This window comes from Aulonocara stuartgranti (genome assembly GCF_965226115.1).
Source record: "Aulonocara stuartgranti genome assembly, chromosome: 8".
Lineage (NCBI taxonomy): Eukaryota > Metazoa > Chordata > Actinopteri > Cichliformes > Cichlidae > Aulonocara > Aulonocara stuartgranti.
The window spans coordinates 18,278,997-18,302,414 of NC_138959.1; the positions used below are offsets into that span (position 1 = coordinate 18,278,997).

The 23,418-nt window shown below is 40.9% G+C and overlaps 1 protein-coding gene and 1 long non-coding RNA gene across 6 annotated transcripts in view; one reads left to right on the forward strand and one right to left on the reverse strand.

The window, feature by feature from the left end:
* Positions 1-5,548, forward strand: part of ntn2 (netrin 2) — a 43,935-nt gene extending 38,387 nt beyond the window's left edge. For all 5 annotated transcript variants that reach the window (XM_082544078.1, XM_082544081.1, XM_082544079.1 and 2 more), the window contains exon 7: positions 73-5,548. In XM_082544078.1, the coding sequence (XP_082400204.1) occupies positions 73-458 (386 nt within the window). In that variant the 3' untranslated portion in view covers positions 459-5,548. The remainder of the gene's footprint in view (positions 1-72) is intronic.
* A 3,725-nt stretch (positions 5,549-9,273) lies between these two features.
* Positions 9,274-23,418, reverse strand: part of LOC309712901 — a 30,720-nt gene continuing 16,575 nt past the window's right edge. Inside the window, exon 4 of the long non-coding RNA XR_014278446.1 lies at positions 9,274-9,333. This is a non-coding gene — a long non-coding RNA (uncharacterized lncRNA). The remainder of the gene's footprint in view (positions 9,334-23,418) is intronic.

Here is a 23,418-nt window from a genome sequence, read left to right on the forward strand (position 1 = left end):
GAATTCCTTTCCATACCATTAATTAAAAAGCGTAAAGAGTTTTGAGTGTGTTTCTTGCAAATGTGTTCCCAGCTGTCCAAGTGAACGTGCTGGACATGGAGACGGTGGGTGACTGGGCCAAGTTCTCCGTTAGCGTGGTGGCTGTGTACAAGAGCCGGGGCGAACCCTTAAAGAGAGGTGACAACATCTTGTGGGTACACATGAAGGACCTTGCCTGCAAGTGTCCTAAAATCCAGATGAGCAAACGATTTTTGGTGATGGGTGGCGCTGAAGGTGGAACGGGCCCAGGAGCAGGTCCAGGAGTCGGGCCCGGAGGTGGAGCCAGCAGTCCAGGGGCGGAGCGCATAGGCTTGGTGGCCGATAAGAACAGCCTGGTGATCCAGTGGAGAGACGTTTGGACGAGACGTCTGAGGAAGTTCCAGCGCAAGGAGAAGAAGGGGAAGTGCAGCAAAGCATGATTGGGAAAAGCAGCGTCCATCCCTACCTCTCCCTCCACAGCACTCAATCACAAATCCTGACTCTTGACTTCTCTTATCCCCGGCCACTCGAGTCCTTTCTTCTCCTCCATTGTGGGAACGCTGCACATTACAAAGACTGCATGTACCCTGCCTGTTTTAAGGACCACGTTTTGTGTATATTGTATAATTATTTTCATTTTTATTTTTCAAGTTTTTTTCATTGTAAGGCCACTTGTCTATTTGTCCGATTGGTTTGCCTTAAAAAGGGACCATTAAAAAGGGTGTGAAGTGTAGACAAAAGCAGGCGCCATTTCCCCCCCTCGACGACGGCAACTGAACTGTCCAACCCCCTGCTAAAAAATACAACCCCCTGACCTCCACCTGTCAAAACTGCCTGTCTTCTGCCATTTTAAGGTATTTCCATGCAAGACTACCAATGCTCACCCCTCACTGTTCTCTGAGGATTTTATTATAGAGTGTTTATCACTTCACAGACTGATATCAGCAACAAAACAAGCTACAGATCTCCAGCTTGGCCACCTCACACTGATGACCTTCAGAATTTTCCTGTCAAAACAGGCCTAATTTCTCAAGGTCTTTGCAGTATCTTCTTTGGACTATAGGACTTCTATGTCCTACGAGGAACCAAGGGCTCCCTTTGCAGGGACATTTTCCACAGCAAACCTCAGTCACACCACCACTGCTGCTGCCGCCACCACCACACAGCCCTCACAGAATAAACTGCTCACGTAGGCTCTTATACGGTCAAGTGCCCGATGTCACTGCTCATACTAGAGTTTGTATATCTTGTGTGGCTACTTTGCTATCTCAGCCATCCACATCCTTATTTGAGATGTATCCCTTTGTTGCATTGGGCACGAGTGAGTCACATCGCAGGCCTCTTCACCACTGTTCCCTCTTATGAGTGGTTTATAAAGTCACCATCATGACTTATGGCCTGTCACTTTGTGGAAGATGAAGCGGCGCAGACCGAATTTCAGAACAAAACCAACTTTTCCATTGAGACTTTTGCGCTTCATGGATATTCTCTTTGCTGGGTACAGCTCTTCCAGACGTTGCTGTGTGGCCAGCGTCACTTATGTCTTTAAAAATGGCCGAACATTTCATTGCGTTGACTGATGAAGACTGGCAGGCTTTTGTTTGCCACAACAAGAGATTGAAACAAGAGTTCCTTTTTCATGCAGTAAAAACACAAAAACAAGTTGGATAAAGAAAAGACGTAGCTGTGTTGTTGGGTTTTTTCGTTTTTGTTTTTCATTCCTTGCTTAGTATTTCGACAAAATGAATGAGCCTGGAACATTTTTAGTGCTCACTGATTGTATTATGACATGAGAGGATCATATTTCAGTCCTCATGTGCTTTGTTAAGTTTGCATGTTTGTGGGGTTTTTTCTTTTTTCTTTTGCTGGTCCATCAAATCCTTACAGGGAGCAGAGAGAGGTAAACTAATATGAGCATGAAGATCCAAAGGAAAACTTCCCAGGTCATCTTCCACCACTTGCCCACCCCAAATGCATAACCCTGTCATGCCTTGCCAAATAAGAGTAGTCAGTTTTTAAATTCAATTAAGAGACTATGAAAGTCAGGACCAACGAATTAACCGCAGAGAGACCCATCTGGTTGCTCTCAAGCTTTTTATCTGCCTTTTGCAGTTATTTCATTTTGTAAACGACTTTACAATTTATTTAAATAGAGTACAATATAAACACACACAGTTTAGTTGAGGGGCACATCAAGCTCACATAGCATTGAGTGTTCCTACAGGCATCTCATGCTAGCTTGTGGTTACGCTCCTTTGGCTTTGGCGGCATGTTTGGTTTGTCATTCCTCCAAAAGTGTCTCTCCTCTGCTCTCGTCTGTGTGTCAGCCACAAACTCCCTCCCTCCACCCCTCCCCCCCCCCCCCCGAATTCTCCTTTTAACCCATTTTGCATGTTGTGTATTTAGTGTTTTAGATAAGTGAAAGCACAGAAAGAGGCTTCCAGACTCCTCTGTGGTGTATAGTACTGCACTGTAGTTCTTGTTTTCTGAGAATGTAAATCAATCTGCAAAGAAAAGACACACAGGTAAATGGTCTGATTGTGTTTATGAAGTGTTATTAGAACTGAGGACGTCTAATGGCATGATATTTGATGCTGTTATGAACTCTGAACATGACTAGATGTTGTTCAAACGATTGTGGCTCTTCATGCTTTTCACTCTCATCAAGACATTTTTTGTTTTTGTTTTTTATAATACAATGCAAAAACAAGTTGTAACCAAAATGAATTATAAGCCACCACGACTTCTGATGTGTGACAAAAAAAAGGTTTTCTATGGCACTATGCTGAGGGCACAAATCCCACTGATGGAATTTCTCAAAAATGCAGAAGCAGTCCTTTATTTATGTGTCGGCTGTCCTCTGTGACCTGTCAGACAGGTGGTGTTACAGTAGCACCCGTGTCCGCATCTTGGTATGTAAGTCTGGCATTACAATGAATTGTCAAAATATTTGCCTCAGCTCCTTGAGCACCCAACACCCTCGTGAAGGAATTCCACAAAATTCTTTCTCTTCTAGTTTTCACGTGATATGTCACACTATAGGAACGCTTCCAAAAGAGGCTTTTTCCGATGCCTGTTGATCATTTTTGCCAGTTCAGTTTACCCAAAATGCTGGATAGTTCTTAAACTATACACATGTATAACTATCCTGCCTGCAAATCTTTAGAGTGTGGCACTGCATGGGAACACATTTAGCCTAAGGGCCCCGTTGTACCAGCCAAGCAGATAAAAGTGTACAATCATGTCAGGTTTTACTGCTCACATGGTCACAGATCAGACGGACATGTTGTAAGATGACTTGGTGGAGAAAAAAGTATAGATGGAGGCGATTTCCCTTATATCAGTGCCGATGCAGAGGTTTTTGTTTTTTTCAGAGTAGCGACACCTATTGTTCCGAGGAGTACTGTAGCAGCTTCCTGCACCATAAATGTTTAGGACTATGATGATGACGTTGCCTGTGGCGAACAAACAGACCAGCGTGAAAGGTATACTGAGGCATCCTGTCATGCAGCTACTGCGGACAGATCACACCAATCCACCACAGCAACTGATCTTGTCAATAGCAATAGGAAATAAGTTTCACTATAATGATGTTAAACAAAATGTTACTGGTGTGTCACTTCTGCCATAAAACATCTGAAGCCAGCAGCTGATGGATCACCATGTGTTAGCTAGCTAGTTTTAGCTAAAGCGCCCTTGCCTTTGTTTTAATAGTTGAGAGCTTTTTTACCTTCAAATCTAAAAGAGCAAATCAAATCAAGATTAAGCATGTTTGTGCTTTTGCACTGCAGTGTAAAGTGAAGGAATCTCCACTAAATGCACTATATGGACAAAAGTAGTTTACCTCACACCTACAAGAGCTGCTCAGGTACCAAAATCCATGTCGTGAAGCTCCTGGCACACAGCAAACAAGGTTTGCAAATCTGCAGTTACTGAGTCACAGGTGCACCTTAGCGGTTGCTCTGTAACCTCACATGGCCTTCCACTTTGTCACTATTTCTAAACACACCCATGTTTGCGATAATACCACCGATAGCTTATCGTAGAATATCTGGAAGAGGGGAAAAAATTACAAATGTGATGGATTTCAATGAGCTCTTTAGAACTGATCTTTCACAAATGCTTGTAAACGCAGACTGCGTTGCTAGGTGCTTCATTTTATACACCTGTGGCAATGGGTTTGAAAACACTTGAATTCATAAAAAGGTGTGGTCCAAAATTTTTTATCCATGTAGAGTTCAAGTAAAACATCACCAGAATGGAGCGGGATCACATCTTTGTGTGAATCCTTTAAAAGGGTGATCTAAACATTCATGGATTGTAAAAGATGAAATATTTACACGGTTCTCCTGCAGTTCTGTGGAGGGTCTGGTATGTAAGCTGGAAAAAAAATACAGTTTTCCCTGCAGGCCTCTGCACAGGTCACATGATCGAAAACTACGAACCAGCTTTTCCTTTTCTTAAGTGCCCACCCTGAACATCGAAATCAAAATAGGTTAAAATTGGCCAGATTTTGTTCAAGTGGGGGGTTAGGGGGTGGAAGTGTAGCGCTTGTGAAAGCTATTTTGTGAGCCTCATAGAGAGAGCCATCCTGTTGTTTTATATTAACAAGCCCAGCAGCTTGGCAGTGGAACTGAGACCATAACTGCTTCACTTTGCTTCCTCCCCCCTGTGTATTTTTTTCCACAGCGTTTATAGCATTCACAGGTGTGTGAGTTTGTGTGTTTAATTAACCTTCCCGAGCAAACAAGTGACACACACAACTTGCAGAGAGGTGAGAGGAAACTTATTTGAAGTTTAGCGTTTTTGGGTGGGGGTAGGGTTCTGAAACGGTCCATGATGAAGAATTAAATCACACAAATTTTCTTGGTCAACTTCCCATTGTTTGTTTTTTGACTATTTTTTTTTTGTCTTTGTGCACATGCGTCATTTTCATCCACACATTTGGCTTGTCCTGATGCATTTTTTTTTTTTTTAATATTGTAAATATGTACTGAACTGCCTCTGCCGTTTATGTTGTCTTTTGTAAAGCATCACTTAGCCTGGGATGACTCACATTTATGGATGTACAAACCAGATGATTATGGATGTTATATGGATGTAGAAACCAGGAACATATGCTTTCGTGATCACGACCAGAAGACGTGGTTCAGATATTACACAGAATGTATTCCTTTCGGTTTTATGTTGTTTCCAGACAACAACCACCCAATTGTAAATGACTTTGAGGTGAATGGAGTAAAAACGTGACTGACTGGACCCTCTGCTTTTCCCATAGAGGTACAGATGGAAACTGACACACAAAGCCCACCATGTCCTGTTACATTAATGTCCTGGGAATAATGGTTCACTCACACAAAAATTGTCCACCTACCTTTTTGGGGGGAACAAAGGGATCCTGCCCTCAGTCTAGCACTGCTTTTCACTTCTGTTATATCGAAGTCTTCCTTGTACATTTTCCTCTGAGGCAATGAACCACTGACTTTTTAATCTAAATGGTAAAAAATAAATTATTAGGTAATGAACTGTGCGTTGTGTTGATCATCTGTCTCTTTAATAGCGGCTATTAGCCTTAGCTGCAGAAATTATATAAAATTGATCATGTGTGTTTTCTCCATTGCTCAAACACAGTTGGCACTGCTCTGGTATGTTTCCACTCACGGGGGCTAGATGGGGGTTTGAAGAAGAGAATATTGGGTAGAGCGGCTCCCCTCCTCTATGAACGCTGCAAGAGCTAAAGCTCTGTAAATAAACAATGAGGCGCACACACACAGTATATACACACAATTTAATGCGTTCCTCACCTTGGAGGAAACCCAACTCCAGAGAAAGGCTCAAAGCAGGAATCTCCTTACTCTCTTTCTCTTTTTTTTCACCTACAGTGTCCTCTCTTCCTCATCTCCCCACCCACTAACCAAACAGGCCAGCTCCATCCATTCTCCTGAAGGTAAATTACAGGAAAGCAGTCATTTATCATCACTCTCCCCAGGCATGGCCACTGAGGCTCTGAGAATAGAGGTTTCACAGACTGGACACACACACACACTGAAACATATCTTGAATCTCTGAATCAAGCATCTCTCTCCTGGACATCCTGGCCTTCTATCAAGTTGCTGTTTATATTGAGTTCAGTTAACTATACACCAAAGCAAAACCGTCTACAACCAGAACAAAACTGAAAATCCTTTGTCCTGTAGGACATTCAGTCATTAAAGATGATCAGCATTTACATGAGCAAAATATTGCCTCAGTTCTTCGCTTCTTCTTATGAATAACAAAATAAAGATGTTAAGATGTTGTTTTACAAGGCACCAAGCTTTCTCCTTTTTTTTAATCTCTGTGACAACCAATAACCGAGTCCCAGACCCCAAACCCACTTTGATGTCACCCTTTATTTTGTAAAGTTCATTTGAAGCCTCAGCTTTAGCTTTTTGGCTACCATTAACTATTAACATATTGGGATGGGAGGGTGGAGTCCTAAGCTATCAATAAGTCCCAGTTACCTTGGTTAGCAAGGTTTATCCATAGACTATACTAGTGAATCACAAAGATAGGGGAATTCTGTCACATACAGTTTCCTTTTTCTTTCTTCAGTTAGAAACAACATTGAAAATTTGACATTTGAGTCTTCATAACAACATTTTACAAACTGCTGGTTGCTACATCGATTTTTAGCGATTAATCTTTGAGTGGTCGAAACTTTTAAGGCCTCAGTCACACAGGCTTAGAGACCAGCTGGTGGGAATAATGTGTGTTCCTTTACTGGTTGTTGAGAATCGCTGGGTGAACATCAGTCGAAAAGAGGGTGCAGCAAAGGTCCTTGTTTTTGCTTTGGTCACTAGCAGATTGCTGCAATTGCCTGTAGTTTCCATTGAAGATGACAACATGATAACACTTGGAAATTACTAGTTAAGTGGCTAAAAGCTGTGATTCACAGAGGCAGCCAACATGTTTCAAAGGGTGGAAGTTTGACTTTGAAGGCAAACATTCTCCGTTAATGTTTTGTGTTGCGCTTTTAACAGTTTCACTACAGCTCGGAGAGCAACGGTTGATTGTTTTTTTGACAAGTCAGTGTATTGCAATCTAGGGGAACCATGAAAATCTGTTAGCAATCAAAGAAAATGCTGGTATGTTTTTGGTGCAACGTGGCATACCTCTTTGTAACCAATTTCAGATTGCGACTGCCAGCAGTCTCCACCTCACTGATCAGCCTGCGTGGCCGGGGATTTGGCAACTGATTTCACAGCAACTGCCACCAACCTCAAGCAACCGCTTGGCGACCAGCTGGGAAATGCACATTTTTCCCTTACCACTGGTGGTTGCCAAACCTCATTGAAAGGTTTAGGGTTTTCAAGGTTTACCCATAAAGATGATCATGGCGATGTTGGTTTATAAAGTCCTGTTATGAAGACTCAAATCTAATCAGAAATAGCCACTTGGACAAAAGATTATGGGGTGCTAATTTATTAGCTATTGCTTGGTTAGCAAGGTGTATCCAGTGTAAGTGTGTCACACATGGGATAACTGCTACCACAAATATAGGACTAGGTTCAGCTGACTGGTCAGAATTAGATGATAACGGCAGCCCTCATTCAGAATGGCCAAACTCCTAATAATTTATAAGCTTCTAATACAATTCAAACAAGTCAGTTAATCACGAAATCTTTCCCAGTACAGCTTCTTTTATTGTAGAGACCAAAACCACTTCTTTTTCTTGTGGGGACTGATTTTTGGAGTCAGCTTCAAGTACCCACTTGAGCAACTCCACTTTTTGGTGTTGACTTTAGTTTTCAGGCCTGCAAGTGGCACTTGATCCAAAAAGCCCCTTAACAAGCTTCTTCTACACTATGTTTTCTAAAGTAATGCAGCCCACCTACTGTTTGTCTCTATAAAGGTTTATCAAAAACATCTACATTACTTTCCCTCATCACCTGCACTGCTCTCACGCTGCATTCATCTCTGTCAGCTAATTTTGTTTCCTTCACCTTGATGAATGCATCAGTAATGGAAAACCTTGATCTAAAGAGCTAAGGGGCTCCCTCATAGGGTTCATTGCGAATTACTGCTATAATGAAAGTTACATCAATTATAGCCAGTGTAAATCACTGTCACATTTAAGCTTTGTTTACTAGTGTTTATAGAATAAACTGACTTACGGGAGTTTTGTGAATAATTTGCTGCTTTGATGAAAAGAGAAACTAAAGTAAAGCCAAATATTGTCCAGTTTGTCCCCTCCCTATTCTACTGACACACACACAACCACAGGAACACACACACACCCATCAGCAGACGAAGGGGGCTTACCAATTGTGCTTTCATAAGCTGCCAAAGCGGCTTCATTGGATTTAAATGGAGCCTCATTACCACTGTGCTTCAAAGCTCAACAACGGCATTTTCCAGCATGGGGTCTCTGTATGTGTCTGCAGGTCTCTTTCCTAAGACTTTTCTTTTCCCCTCATGCTCTTCTTTTATTTTCACCGCAACTTACCATCCTAATGGTCTAATGGGACTTATTTCTCTTTTTCACGCCGCCCTCCCCCAGCCCCTATCTCTTTTCCATCATCTGTATATCTGTGAACACTCGTGTGTGTGTGTGTGTGTGTGTGTGTGTGTGTGTGTGTGTGTGTGTGTGTGTGTGTGTGTGTGTGTGTGTGTGTGGGTCAGCAAGTACTAACCCCCCGAAAACCGCAACAAAAATGTGGCAAGAAATCTGTGTGGACCGAGATCATAAATATTCAGTGGTGAAGGTCTGATCTCTTTCTCTCTCCTCTCTGCTGTGTGTCTGTTTTTTTTCCTTTTCTGAGTGAAACCAGCTGTCGTCTGAAGAGACGCCGCTCCCTCTGGATCTGACAACATGCGTGACAATGACCACACCTCTGCTCGCACATCTGTCATCCTTCGGTCTCTTCGTATTTCCAACTTTCCGTTTTTCCATTTTGCCTTCATCTTTCCAAGGGAAACATCGTCTTCTCGCTTTCAAAACGTTCAACCTTTCTAGGCTGCAAATGGGCTAATCACATCTCTTTTGCTGGCCAGCGATTTTCCAGACACAAACAGAGAGCGTCGGGAATTGTAGGGGACTGCCGCCGCACAAAACTGGAATTCAGTGCTCTCTTTTTTCCCATTTTATTGCAGAAACAAACTTTATTGGGCTAGTGAGTGATTGAAAATGAGTGAGGAATAGGGGGGTAATTTAAAACCAGTGTGGTCCCTGATAGGAGCATTGTGGACCACAAGCCTGTTCCTAATCCGCCCCTCAGCTTTGTGTTTGATTGGGTACTGTTGAAAATGGGGATGAGTCTGCCTCTTCAAAGCCTGTAACATAAGAGGAATGTGTGTGTGAGTCAAAGTGTGTGTGTGTCTGTATTAAGGTGATCACAAAAAGCGGATTGTGTGCAGATGGACAAATAGAAATTACACTGGTAAATTTTGCATAAGCCCTTTATGAGCTGTTTCACTTATTACTGAGCATTTTGAAGCCATTGCTTAAGCAATTACAGTCCTGGCTTCAGCACTCCAGTAATTATTAAACTTTCATGCCCGTGCCAAATTATTCATGTATTTAAAAAAGAAAAACAACAATAACCAGACACTCAATATTGTGCTTGGCTAAGAATGCCGTGTCTGATTGCGATGGGATACTTCAGCATCAAGATCAGGCCTTGGGTGAACATTTAGGTTTGGGAAAAGGGCTGAATACAAAAATTAGGGCGCGCCTGGGAATCTGAGGAAATACCAAAAAGAAAATATAGCTTTTTTATTAGTGTTTCTGAAGTTATGGTGACTGTAACGATAAGTCTTGGCATTAATATGAGCTGGCCACACTAGAATCTCAATTATTACTTGCCCTGTGGGCTAAATCGGGGGTTTCCAAAGTGGACACACACTTAACTCCCAAATATGTGAGAATATGAGGAAAAAATATGTGTGTAGCGGCACCCACTTTTTAGAGGGATAATCTATTCGGGATAAATCAAATTCAGAGAGCGTTGTCCATTCATAATTTAGAAGTGATGACAGAAAATGTGCCATTTGAGGAGTATCCTTATGCATTATTGGCTTTGCGATGCATGCAAACGTCACGGCCAAAGATTTGATGAAATATGCAAAAATTCAGGGGTGAACTGGAAGAGAAGTTGCATTTTAGATGAATATGACTCATTTTTTTGGAGTTCATACAGTATAAACAGCTCCTGGGTGGTGGTGGAGGAATGATCATGACAATAAGTTTTTTAATCACAAAGAAACAAAACAAAACAAAAAAATCTGATTTGAGACACCACCATGGATCACAGGTAGGTCCCAGGTTCAATAGTTTTTCCAAAGTTGCCAATCTTTCTCTCTACATTCCTCGCTTCCAAGTCTTCTATTACTCACTTATAAATTTAGGAAGAACGCTCCTCTTTCCTCCAGGCTCAAGCCCTTTTAAGCTCTACACCTCAGGCTATACTGTAACAGACTGTGTCAGGCTGGGCCGATCCACTTCAGGCCCCATCTGTTGGCATTTAGCACCAGCTTCCCCGCCTCTGCACAGATCTCCGGTCGACATTAACTGCCCTAATTTGTCTGCCAAAGCCCACTCTGATTGCTACCATGTGACGTTATGCGAAAGGTGAGGGATTCCTACTTATCTGTGAGGACAGGCAGAGAGCAGAGCAGGGGGGGATGGGTGAAAACAAGAAGGGGGTAAGCAGGGTTAGGAGGAAAAAAGTTAAGTAAAGAAAGTGATCAGGGAAGGCATACTATGTGAAAAAAGTGGAAATAAGATTGATTGTCAACCAGTGTTTATTAAATAGTTGTGAGATGTCCCAGATGGGACATGCTGTCATTCTCTACAGTCTGCAACCCAACATGATCAAAAATGTAAAAGACAAGTTTTGAAGTCTATTTTGTAAAGTTTTTCCATGTGGGATTTGTGTTGTAACAGTTGGACAAGCAGGGATATGTGGGAAGAACATGAAGGCATGCCATGCCTTGTATAGCTTAACCCCTTCATTCAAATGATGATTTTATGTATAGAATCATTTTCTTAAAACTGCCCTAAATATAAATTCCACATGTACTTCCAGAGACTGTAAAGCACATCCAGAAAGCATTCACAGTGCTTCACTTGTTCCACATTTTGTCATACAACAACAACAACAACAACAACAACAACAACAACAACAACAACAGCAAAGCTTGATATTCTAGTATAGCCTGCTTAGCTTTTGTGCAATACTTTGTTAAAGCATCTTTGGCAGCAATTACAGCCTCAAGTCATAAGCATGGTGGCAGCTGCATCATGTTGTTGGTTTGAGGGACAGATATATCCAAGACAACAACAACAACCTTGAGCACGCAGCCAAAATAACAAAGGAGTGAATTCAGTACCACTCTGTAAATGTCCTTGAGTGGCCCAGCCAGAGCCCAGAGTTTAACCCAATTGAACAGATGTGAAAATGGCTGCGCACTGACCCTCCCCATCCAACCTGATGAGAGGTTCTGTAAAGAAGAATGGGAGAAATTGATGTGCCAAGCTTGTAGCATCAAACTCAAAAAGACTTGAGGCTGCAATTGCTGCCGAGGTGCTTCAATATTAAGCAAAGGCTGTGAATATTTATTTACATGTCATAATTTACAATTTATTTTTCATGAATTTGCACAAATTTCAAGCATACTTTTAATCATTTTGTCAATTTTGTCATTAATTGTAATAATTTTTAGTTGAAAAATGAATTTAATCCATTTTGTAACAAGAAGCTAATTTATTAGCTATTGCTTGGTTAGCGAGGCATATCTATGGACTCAATGAGTGTGTCACACATGGGATAACTGCTACCACAAATGTTGTACTAGGTCCAGCTGACTGTTCAGAATTAGATGAGGATGGCAGCCCTCATTCAGAACGGCCACACTCCTAATAATCCACACACTTCTAATACAATTCAAGTACATTAATAACAAGTCGCCCCCTACTGGCCATTAGAAGGAATGCCAGTCTTAATGAATAGCCACATGCATGTGTACTCCTTAGAACAGGATTTTTGGTGATTTTCATTTTCAGAAATTTCTCAGTCCACATGAAATCAATTAATTAATATTCTGCCAATAAAAAATAAAGTACAACTTAGTTACAGGAATATTTCAGGAAACTGTCTGAATCTTTCTCATTCCTCGTGCAAAGTACTTCCAGCTTTTAAGCAGGGTCCTGACCTGCACTATTTCCTCTTTTAGAGGGTAAGTAGATGAAGTGGATGTTCATTCAGCCACAGATTAGCATCACTGGTAGAATCACTTTTCTCTAGTTCACTGGACATTATGTAAGCTGTAGTCAAATATTTCAGGGAGGAAGGTTGCCCTGGTTGGTCTGCATGTCAAAGATTGATATATAACTCTTCAAACCTGTTCATATGTTGTTGTCTGAAAAAGCTGACTAAACAGGAATCAGCTAAATAATTTAAGTGCAGGTAAGCTTTTTACATCCATTGCCCCAGCTGCGTTGCCTGTTGCAGTTAATTCTTCTCTTTCTGCTACAGTAAACATGCAGGTGTGTAACTCTGTGGGGTTATTTGGCAAAAGCTTTTGCACTGTTATACTGTCCAATGGGCCAGCGATCCTTTTTTGTCATATTTTTACTGCATGCTTTATGGCCTGTGTATCTGTGCATATGGTTTTACTTTAATTCTTTTGCAGTCATGCCTGCTGTGTGCGGTAGGGTTTGAGCACCATGACAGTTATCAGGCAGCGCAAGGCTGTTAATGTGCCCACCATCAGGTGTGATTATTTTATTTTCCATTTGTCGCAGGTGTCTGTATCGTTGACTTACTGGGAAATAATATTATGGTTAGAGTTTCAAGTTGCACAGAAAAAAAGAAAAGAAAAAAATTGAGGAGCTTCAAGGTAAACCCACATAAACTATCCTTTAAGAAAAAAAGCTGCTTTCAGCTGCTCCCTTATTCACAAGGGGCCACCACAGCGGGTAGCTTCGCAAGTTTGATTTCTCAGACTTTCTATCCCGGATGCCTTTCCTGATGCAACCCCGAAGAAATAAACGGTAAACTAAGGCAGACACACGGCTTTTCCTCCTTTCTTTATGCCTCCTTTCACCTCAGACCTACTGCCTTTAACCTGAAAATTTATCTCAGCAAGCCATGTTGAAGGCAGCCCATCTAACACTCCTTTTAGGTGGGTCATTTTGTGTTCATGGTTCACCTCTCTGTCCCTTATTCTGTATAAACGCTGCTATGTGTTTAGAGACTAAATACAGCAAAAGGCTGGAAAAAAAACAATGACCCGATCACGCTTTTGTCTTCATGTCTCTTCCACAGTGTCTCCCTCCCTTTTCCTTTCTCCCTCCCCTCACCCCCAACCTGTCGTGGTAGATGGCTGCTCCTCCCTGAGCCTGGTTCTACCTAAGGTTTCTTCCTGTTTAGAGGGAGTTTTTCCTTTCCACTGTCACCAAGTACCTGCTCGTACATGGTGCCCCAACTGTTGGGATTTTCTTTCTATTATTGCAGGCTCTTTACCTTACAATATAGAACATCCCGAGTCAACTGTAATTGTGATTTGGTGCTATACTGAGTCTATTTTCAATGTATTTTTTATTTTTTTGGATCTCAGTGTTTCACTATCTTTGTATTATCTTCCTGGCTTCTACTTCCTGTTATTTTGGTCTTTTCTTTTACCTCTGTGTACTTCTATACTGTCTGTCTTTTTCTCCCCTTTTTTGTGGTACTTTATCCTTCTCCCCTCGAATCAAGTGTATTGTAAATACTTGATTCCTCTGCTCACGTCATGGTCCCTCCCAACAAAGAGGGCACCACATGAGACAAGGAGGAGACACGACATGATCTCAGATGTGTTTTATTTTTAGGGCCAATTTCAATTAAATTCACACCATGGCACAGTGGGAGTAGAGATATACCTGTTTGTAATCACACAATCAAGGGCTGAAGATTTGATCATTTCTCTATACAAAATGACATGAATAAAGAGGACTAGTTGTTTAAAGAGTACACCTGTGTCTATCTCCACTGTTGTCCAGGTACATTTTTGAACCTGAGACATCCTTGAACATGACATACACAGCCAGGAGGACGGACTAGAGAGCACAAATAAGAGAAATTAGGAAAAAGCCTTCTGGTTTGCTTGTTCCCATCAGCCCCCTCTCTGTATACAGTCTTCTCTTTCCCTTTGCCAGTTCATCTGTTGTCCTGTATGTGTGTCAGCCCCTTGTTCCTTAAGCTTCTACCTCTTCAGTTCTGGGTTTCTGCTTTGAAATGTTCCTCTATGTCCTGTGTTTGGGTCAAATCACAGAAATGATCAAAAAATATGAGCTAAAAAACTGAAATGCTTAACAAAAATCACCACTTATCACTAGTGACACTAAGCGGATGCTACAACATTAAAGCATCTGGTACTATAGAGCAAGTTCACCATATGCAGGCTGTCTTTCTGTTGGTCATCAACTGGCTAAGTTAACTCAGTGATTCATATGAGTCACTCTCATTAAAGGGTTGGTGCTTGCAGCATCTGACCAATATACCAAGATTACTATTTTAGACCTACTACATTAACAAGGTTTAGTCTATTTGAAACCAGTATTAATAAGACAAAAGAGAATCTGATGGATTATAACTGAGCATTTTCAAATTCATATTTAAAAGAGAGCTTTAATTTTTATTTTGAATCTTAATCTGGAGCTCTGAGCTCTACAGCATAAGTCACCATGGCAATATACCTGGTAAAATACGGTCTGCCTTCATAGCACTAATAACCCAAGGTTAAACCCAAAGCTAACTGGATAAGACAAAGTCCTGGCTCATAGTACTAGCCTCTGGCGGGATATGCCATCTGCTGTGTTAGCAGAATGAGAGTTCACCTGGAAGACTCTAGCCAGAGACCCATCCAAGCTAATGACAACTCTTGACCTATATCCAATCAAAATCTGCCATGCATATGTGCCTTTAAATGCGCTGATGTAATAAGAAATGTGAATTGATCCATGGTGCTTTTGCTATTGCTTTTCAACAGCCCTGCCAGTAAATCACTCACTTGCCCAATAAAGTAGTACCACTTACTGGTTTGGAAACAATAAAAAAGTGTCAAACTGCAGAGATCAGCATCAATCTGTCTTAAATTATCCTTCCAAATAATACTTAATATTTTTCATTTATAGATACACAAACTCTAATTATTAAGAAGTTCTCAGATCTGAAAGAGCAGAGGTGCACTCGTCCTCCCCCATCCACTAGAGGAGGAAGTTCTGGACAACCAGACGCTTGTGTTTGCCAGGCAAAGCAGGAATCGGGCTCTTGGTTCAACAGCACAGGCACCTGTGAAAATATGGGTAGCACATCACGTATCAAACCAAATAAAGTCACACCGGTGTAAAGTATGGGCATACTCTGATGAAAGATGCCATTCGGCAGGCACACTCATGGGCCAATAAAACACCCTGCTAGCACGATGCTGGAGCTCGGGGCTAGATCTGGTTTTCAAGGCATAGAGGGTTAAGTTGTGTGGTCGCTCTTGTATTCACATTCTGGTTAAAGCAACTGATCATAAAAAAAGTTGGCTGTTAAACTGTATGAAGTGTTCTGGACTGCAAAAATAAAAGTATACAGTGACATAAGGTGTTGTAAAACACAAACAGACATACAATGAAGGCTTGGCACTGCAGTCGTTTTTAATAAAAGTGAATTCCAGTGAGTGTATATGTAATAGTTCAGTGGCTAGCAGGGCCATGCAGGGTCCAAGGTCTGACATGGTGCTGTAAAACCAGAGGAAACCACGCTTCCTGTCCCCTACTCCTGTTTCTTGAGCGCTAATAGTTGAAGCTAAGCTACGGCCAGGAGAACACAAGCAGTGTGGTAGAACCAGGCCGCAGAATAAGGAAGCCATCGCCGTTTTTTTTGGCACAACAACCTCAGGCCAGCATTACCAACTCATTGAGACTGCCAGCTGCTCATAAGCTCATAACATGCTGGACGGGCATTCAGGCACAGGCAGGAACCATCCTGGCATTATGCACTCCCGTTTCCTTTTCCTCCTGTCAGGAAAGAGTCATGCTCGGCAAAATGTTTATGGGCTTTCGGAGGGGCGTTGCGTGTTGGTAAATCATTACTTAGAAGAAGAAAAGGTGCCTCATTTTGCTAAATCGAGGGAATGGAAAAACAATCCACGCAAGCACCATAGGCCAGAAACTCATAACCGCTGGCTGTGTTTTTCCTCTTTTGAGCATGGGAAACTTCAGCCTTGCATTTGGGAAGTTTAAAGCAATAAATTATCCAAAATACTTTCACCATAATGTTCCATTAACATGCTTACATCACTTTTTGTACTGAATTTGGTTGACAATCATGTTTACTTTATGATTTTCACAGTGAAAACAACTAATTTACTGTAATCTTATTAAGAGGTGTATTTTGGAACTTTAAAATTTGCAACATGCATTCCAAAATCTAATTGGTAGGTAAAATATCTAGTGCATGTTTGAAGTTACTGGACAAAAAATCACCACTTCACATTTGAATAAAGATAAAGTGCAGGTGTACAGGCCATCCAGCAAATGACAGGGGGAACGATATTTTGAGATAGTGGACTGTCAGTGAGGCGCAATACAGAGGATCTTTGGCCAGTGCACCTGTCTGAGGTATCCCTGAAACCAGAGATGAGGCGGGGGCAGGGAAAACCCCTCTGAAGTCATTGCGACAGATACTCCACTTGTTATTTTTCAAGAATGTTATGACTTAGTGTCCTGTAAGTATGCAGAAGGAGACCTGTTATAGATTAAATGATGTATTCTGCAAAATAAAGCAGCTTCTTTTGTTGCCCTTACATGGAGACGCTTTGCAAAGTCTAAGTTGATGTTCATATGTGAAGGTAAAATCAGACCATTTCCTCAGAGATGACGCAGCTTTGCATGTAATAAAAAACACTACATCATGGAGAAGCACTTAACTTCACAATCTAATGTTATCCCCTCTGCTAAAGGGAGAAAACAGCCTACAAATGACAGTTATCTTCAGGGTCCAACTTATCAGGGTGTAGCTGTACCACACAAAAAGCATACATAATAACAACCAGGTGGGGACACTTTGCAAGCTCACTGGAATGTAAAAACCCCTGAATCTCTGTCTTGCTATTAAAAGAAACCATTGAAGATCATAGTAGAAATGATAGAAATGGCAAAACAGGAAGAAGAAAGAAGGAATTTGTACATCTTCTTCTTTAGAAAACCCTGAATGTTCATAAACAAAACAAATAAAAGCAAAAAATAAACCAAATTTGATTTCATAATTTAAAATTCACCGTACATCTCTGGCAGCAAGTCTTTTTTCATCCTTATATTTCCAGCCTCTTAGTCAGTTAAGGCCAGCTTTCAGTGGAAATCAATTACAAAGCACCTTTTGAAAAGTCCCTCAAGACCTGTTTGGTTTGTGGTGTGAACAGCGGTATCACATTACACATCTAAAGTGGGCTTCAATAGGCTACCAGTCATTAGAAGGTGCTGAGCTACAACACGGCTAACACCAGCCCTACAATAACCGCTGTGGTTATGACTTTTCAGCGGTGGTTACCACAGCACTGCTGCAGAGTTAGACTAGCTCGAGCACTTTGGAGTGAATTAATGCCGACTTGTAACCATTAGTGCTTTCCCTCACAAATCTGTGGACCTGAATAGTTATTTGTGAGTGGTTAATTTGAAGCAGACTTGTGACACGTGTCATCTGAAAAATTGCCTGTAACGTGATGTAAGGTTTGAATTTGACAAAAGTCCCCTGAAAACATTCAACCTTAGAATGAAACATTTATTTGCTACTGACTACAATCTGCAATTTAATATTTGAATCTTCTCTGTTTCGTTTAAATGTGTTTTTGCGCTTGTGACTGAAGAGTTTTTGTATATTCCTGCTGTCACTCAGGTGACTGTCTATATATTTCTCTGTGTGATGCAGGCTTTCATTCCTCCTATTCATTTTTTTTTCTTTTTTTTAATCAGCCAACATCTGGTTTTAATTAAGGGGCCATATGGAAGCCCCCCACTCATGCACTCCTCCTCCACAGAAGATGGAAAGTTACGCATATGTGCAGTCACATTTATACCTGAGAGGTGAAAGACTGTGAGTGATGAACACTGTGACAGACAGATCCAGACAGCGAGAAGAGAGATGTTTTGGGGGAAGCGTTTCCTTAATTTGGATTAAGACTGCTCAGGCACAGGAATACGAATCGCTGAAGTTGAATTTTTGATGATACAGTAATCAATATGAATGAAAAAAGACTTCAGAACGTGATACTGTATGTAAATTGCTGTTGTCGACGCTCTTTAAAGTCTAGCTTTTGCGCGTCATGCCTTCATCCAGTGAAGCCATGCTGTTGGTTTGAATTGCTGGCAAGCAACAAAGTAACATATAAAGCTTCTCATTTGAAACCGTCGGTTATTAAGTTACTTTTCAAACAAGCAATCTGCAAAGAATACTTCACACAACAGCAACCGCAGGATTTTAGCCCTCCTACAGCTATCACTCTGAGTGAATCTAATGAGCTTGTTGCTGGGCAAATGGTGGAGGAGAAACCCTGAGTATTACTGTGCTGTGCGCTAAGGTGGAGTCAGTGGCAACAGCAATTTTATCTACAGTATATAGCACGTTTCATTACACATAAAAACAATGTGCTTAAGTCTATGTTGGCCAATGATGCCTTAAAGCAAAAACAACAAAAATAACCTTTACAAAAATAAAATAGAAGTTAACACACGCATTAAGTAAGTCTCAAACTATGGCTGCTGCATTGTGAATAAGATGAGGTCTCCTTACTAATAATGGTAAATGGTCTGCATTTGTATAGCGCTTTACACAACCAGTCATCCACCCATTCACACACACATTCACACACTAATAATCTGGATTATCCTGCATAATAGAGTGTTGCAAGAGTCTAACCTGCTTGATATGAATGCATGCACCACTTTCTCAGAGTCAGTATAAGATTACAATTTTCTGATATTTCATACATTTTTAGTGTTAGAAAAAGTTCTCGTACACTGTCATAGCTAAGAGTGATGTCATACTAGTCCTCTGGCAAGTTTTTGACTAATATAGTTTTATTTAATGGAGGTTGTGCTAATCGGTGTTATAATCTATATTGGCAGACCAATCACAGTTGTTACATTGTTACAGAACCTCTATAACATTAATATAAAACAAGCTAATCTGTCTACTTTTCTCAGTAGTTGTAGTGCTGTAACCTCACTAATTATTTGTTAATGTTACTGTTAAAATGTACCATTGCCCAGCTTTCATGTTGACCTGGACACACTATGCGCAGTGCTTTTAACCTTGCTGTGCACTGTGTGATTTAAAATGCTGTACTCTCCTCAGTACAGCATTTTGCCCAACTCTGGTTTGGACCCAGGAACTGCCAAACCAGTCTAAGTCCTGAGGAGACCAAGTGCCAAGTGAGGTGTGAAGGAAAGGGAACGTGTCTGATGTTTGAAGGATGTGCTGATTTTAAGCAGTTAGAGAGCAGTGACATTCTCCTAATATAACTACATCTGTTTTCCCAATGTAGATGTATTACAATTTTCTGAACACAGCTATGGGAGTGAGAGGAACTGCTGCCTCTACGAGCAGAGGTATTGTGTGTCAAGTCATGCCGGCGAGCTGGCCACTGCGAGGGGGCCTCTGCTGAAATTGGGTATATCCTGGTACAGAATTGTTTCCTCAGCTGTTATATTTAGCTTTGTTTAGCTTTATTTTTCTTTCTGTTTTATCTATTTTAATTCTTTTCCTTGGCCCGACCTTTTTTTCGGTTTGGGCAACAGTGGATATGGCACACCGATCCACTACTTTGAGGAAAAAGGTGAATAAAAGCAGATGGGACTGTTTAACTGTTTGCCCATCCCTCACAGCTCTTAATAGAGATTCATTATGTTTGTTTGTTTTGTTTGGTTGAATTCTTCACCACCCAATTTAAGTGAATATGTGACTTTTCCTCAGTTTGAAATGTTGCATGTGTTACGTTACAGTCATTACCAAAAGTCGTTAAAATTCTATTGAATCTCAGTCAACCCTTAAAGCTAGCCTAAATTCCTAACAGCTGCCTCCTCGCCTCTGCGTCTTCAGCCCTGTTCTAGCACAAGGGTTTTACTCACTGTCTATTTATCTTGATGTCTTTCTTTGCTCTAGCTGCTGTCTGTCCTTCAGCTTTTCTCCCACGGTGGAGCGTACAGACAGGCTGCAGATGGCACAGACCTCCACCCTTTCTGAGTATTACACCTCACAGCCCCGTGCATAACTGTGGCAAAGCCGAGCTGCAGCAGTACAAACATACAGAAAGCCTGCATTCCTATACACCCTGTCGGACTGCTTAGCATCAACCCCTGACTGTTGAATTTTTTAGTATAATGTTGTGGATATGTTAGCATAATGTTAGCTGAGGTTAAATGTGAAGACAGCACAGCTGGTGCAGTCCAAGGATGAGAGAATCAGATCAACCACAATAACATTTTTTACTTTGAACTTAGATAGATCATCAGTTCCCAATAATATGGCAACCTGCCAACGAACAATTTAAACGATTTTATACGTTGGTGTTTTTCATACATGCGGTGCAACATATTTTAAAGCTGCAAAGTAAATGTTCTACACAGTCAAGAAAATGCCTCTTTCTGAGGAAGAACAGAGAAACTGAAATTGTGGCTTTTGTAACTTGTGTTTCCAGGGCTAAAAATGCTCATTATTAGTCTTTTAAAGTTGATCTTAAAGTTTTATTTATGGGCGGCTAAACTCATTTCAGTCATCTGGTTTTGGTGATGGTTCTATTTTCTATGCCTGATTAAAATTTCCTGCATGTGTAGACATCATCAGCTGCAGCGGTGTTGAGATTTTGGAGTATTACCAACAACACTGTCATCACTGTAGCAGTTCCCATTTTAATGACCTTGCCTTTCATTGCCTTAGTCAGACAAAAACAAAAAGCTTTTAAGATGTATATCCAACTTTGTTCCACTTTTACACTGGTGTTTTAATTCTGCAGATTTGGGAGGGTTATAATGTATCTTATAACCCTGCAAATAAAAACAAATAGTAATTGTTGCCTGAGTTATCTTACGTAATCTACATATTCTGATGTTATGGGCACCAAATGTCAAATATTAGCTGTGTGGCAGGCAGGTCGTGGGCCCAAATGCACGACCTGGGAAATGGGTATAAATCAAAGATATCATTGAGTCACACTTAATCATGGCACATGTTACTGGATGGGATTTATTAGGAAGCAGGTGAACACTTTGAATTTAGAAGCAGGATAAATAGGCAAAGGTAGGGATTTGAGCCAGTTTGATGAGGTCTGTATTGTGATGGCTAGATGACTGGGTCAGCATCTCCAAAACTGCAGCTCTTGTGGGGTGTTTCCAGTCTGCAGTGGTCAGCATCTATCAAAAATGGTCCAAGGAAGGAACAGTGGTGGACCAGTGACAGGGTCAAGGGCAGTCAAGGCTCACTGATGCTCATGGACAGTGAAGCCTGGCATGTGTGGATCGATCCAACAGATGAGTTAAACCTGGTTAGAAAGGTATCAGAATACACCGTACACAGAGTGCACGACAGTTTCTTTCATATTGGTCTGCATAGACTAAAAACATAAGGGAAGCATGAATACACAGGAACACAAGGAGTTAAATATAAACCCAACTATAACTATGAACAGAGCTAGATGAGAAACTAAAACCTGCTATTATAAATATAAAGAAACCAACCAGGAAATAGCATTATAAGAAAAATACAAAACTCAAAACAAATGATTCTCAAAACCAAAAGCAATAATAACTTACTGAAAACACAGGATCAAAAACGCAGGGATTGTTACAACCAAAACTATTTCTCCTTCAAATGTAATTCATCATAACTGTTACAAACTTGGAAAATATGTTTTGTTTTCTTGTTCTTGTTTTGTTTCTATCTTGAGAAAGGAGCCACAGCCTTCATGCCCGAATATGTCTGTACATGTGAATACAAGTTCGTAGCCAGAAACTAAATATGAGCTAAAGAAGTCCAACAATTCAAAATCACGCGATCCTTTCACTGGACTTAAATTCTCCTTTTTCGGAATAAAGAATAAATAAATTAGTTAAACTGTAATGCTGCAGGTTTTCAATACGTTTGTCAAGAATTTCATCCTTGGCAACAGATTCATCACTGAAATACAGGATTAACTGCAGACAGAAGTAACAAAGTACAAATCCCTTACTACTGTATTGTAGTAGAATGTACTACTTTACTTAAATATTTGTTTTGCTGACAGCTTTTTAATGTTACTCCCTGCATTCTAATACAAAAACACTTTCTACTTTCTTACATTTTAAGACATCCAAGGGCAGCTATCATTCCTCGTCATTCTTTAAAATCAACCTGATGCAACCCTAAATGGAAACAATGGAACAATAACACATAAAAGGTGTATCCATTACAAGTGCTTTTTGCACACAGCGAGATAAAAAAGGCAGAAAAATTCTACTTTATGCATCATTCATAGCACCATACACTACACTATACTCAGGGATCACAGTGAGCTGGAATGATCCTGAATGGCATTTTTAGTGCAGATGTTCAAAGCAAAAATGTGTCAGGGCTCTGTGTGCGGGCAGGCAGAGATGAGGATCCAAATGCAGGACTCGAACACAGAATTGAAACTCAAAAAACCTCAGCTTTATTGCTGGCAGAAAAACAAACATGGAGTGAGGATGGAACACTGAGACCAAGGACACAGAGGCATAATTCTGAGGGTACGACGCGACACTGAGCATGGGAAAACACAGGGCTTATATACACAGGGTAGTAACGGGGGAATCGGCAACAGGAGGGAGACACAGCTGGGAGAGATCAGGGCTAACGAGACGGGGGAGCTAAGCTGCACACACTAACATAAGACAAAAACTTTCACAATAAAACAGGAAACATGAATTACTAAACAAGCATGCAGACTTTACACTGAGAGACAGACAGAATGACACATGGAATCTGAACTAAACTAAACGTGAGATATAACTGAGAACAAATCCTTAAGCACGGATAAACAGAAACAAGAAATAATAATCATCATCATCACTACGAGAAGAAAACAATCCATGAAGCAGAAATAAACCAAAACATAATAAACTCAAAATACTGGGTCCAACGGACCCAGAACCGTGACAAAATGTTTTCTTAAATGGCACGTCATTTTGAATTTAACATGCAAACATTGAAACAAATATCAGCTGTTTATGTGCAGTTTGTCACACAGTGTGATTGCACAATGCTAATGCTAAAGGTACCTAAAGATTAAGGTACAGCTGGGATAACGTCACTCAGAAAGAAAGACAGGACAGTTTGACACCGGTTAGTGTCCAGCACTGTGGTAAAGTTTGCAGTA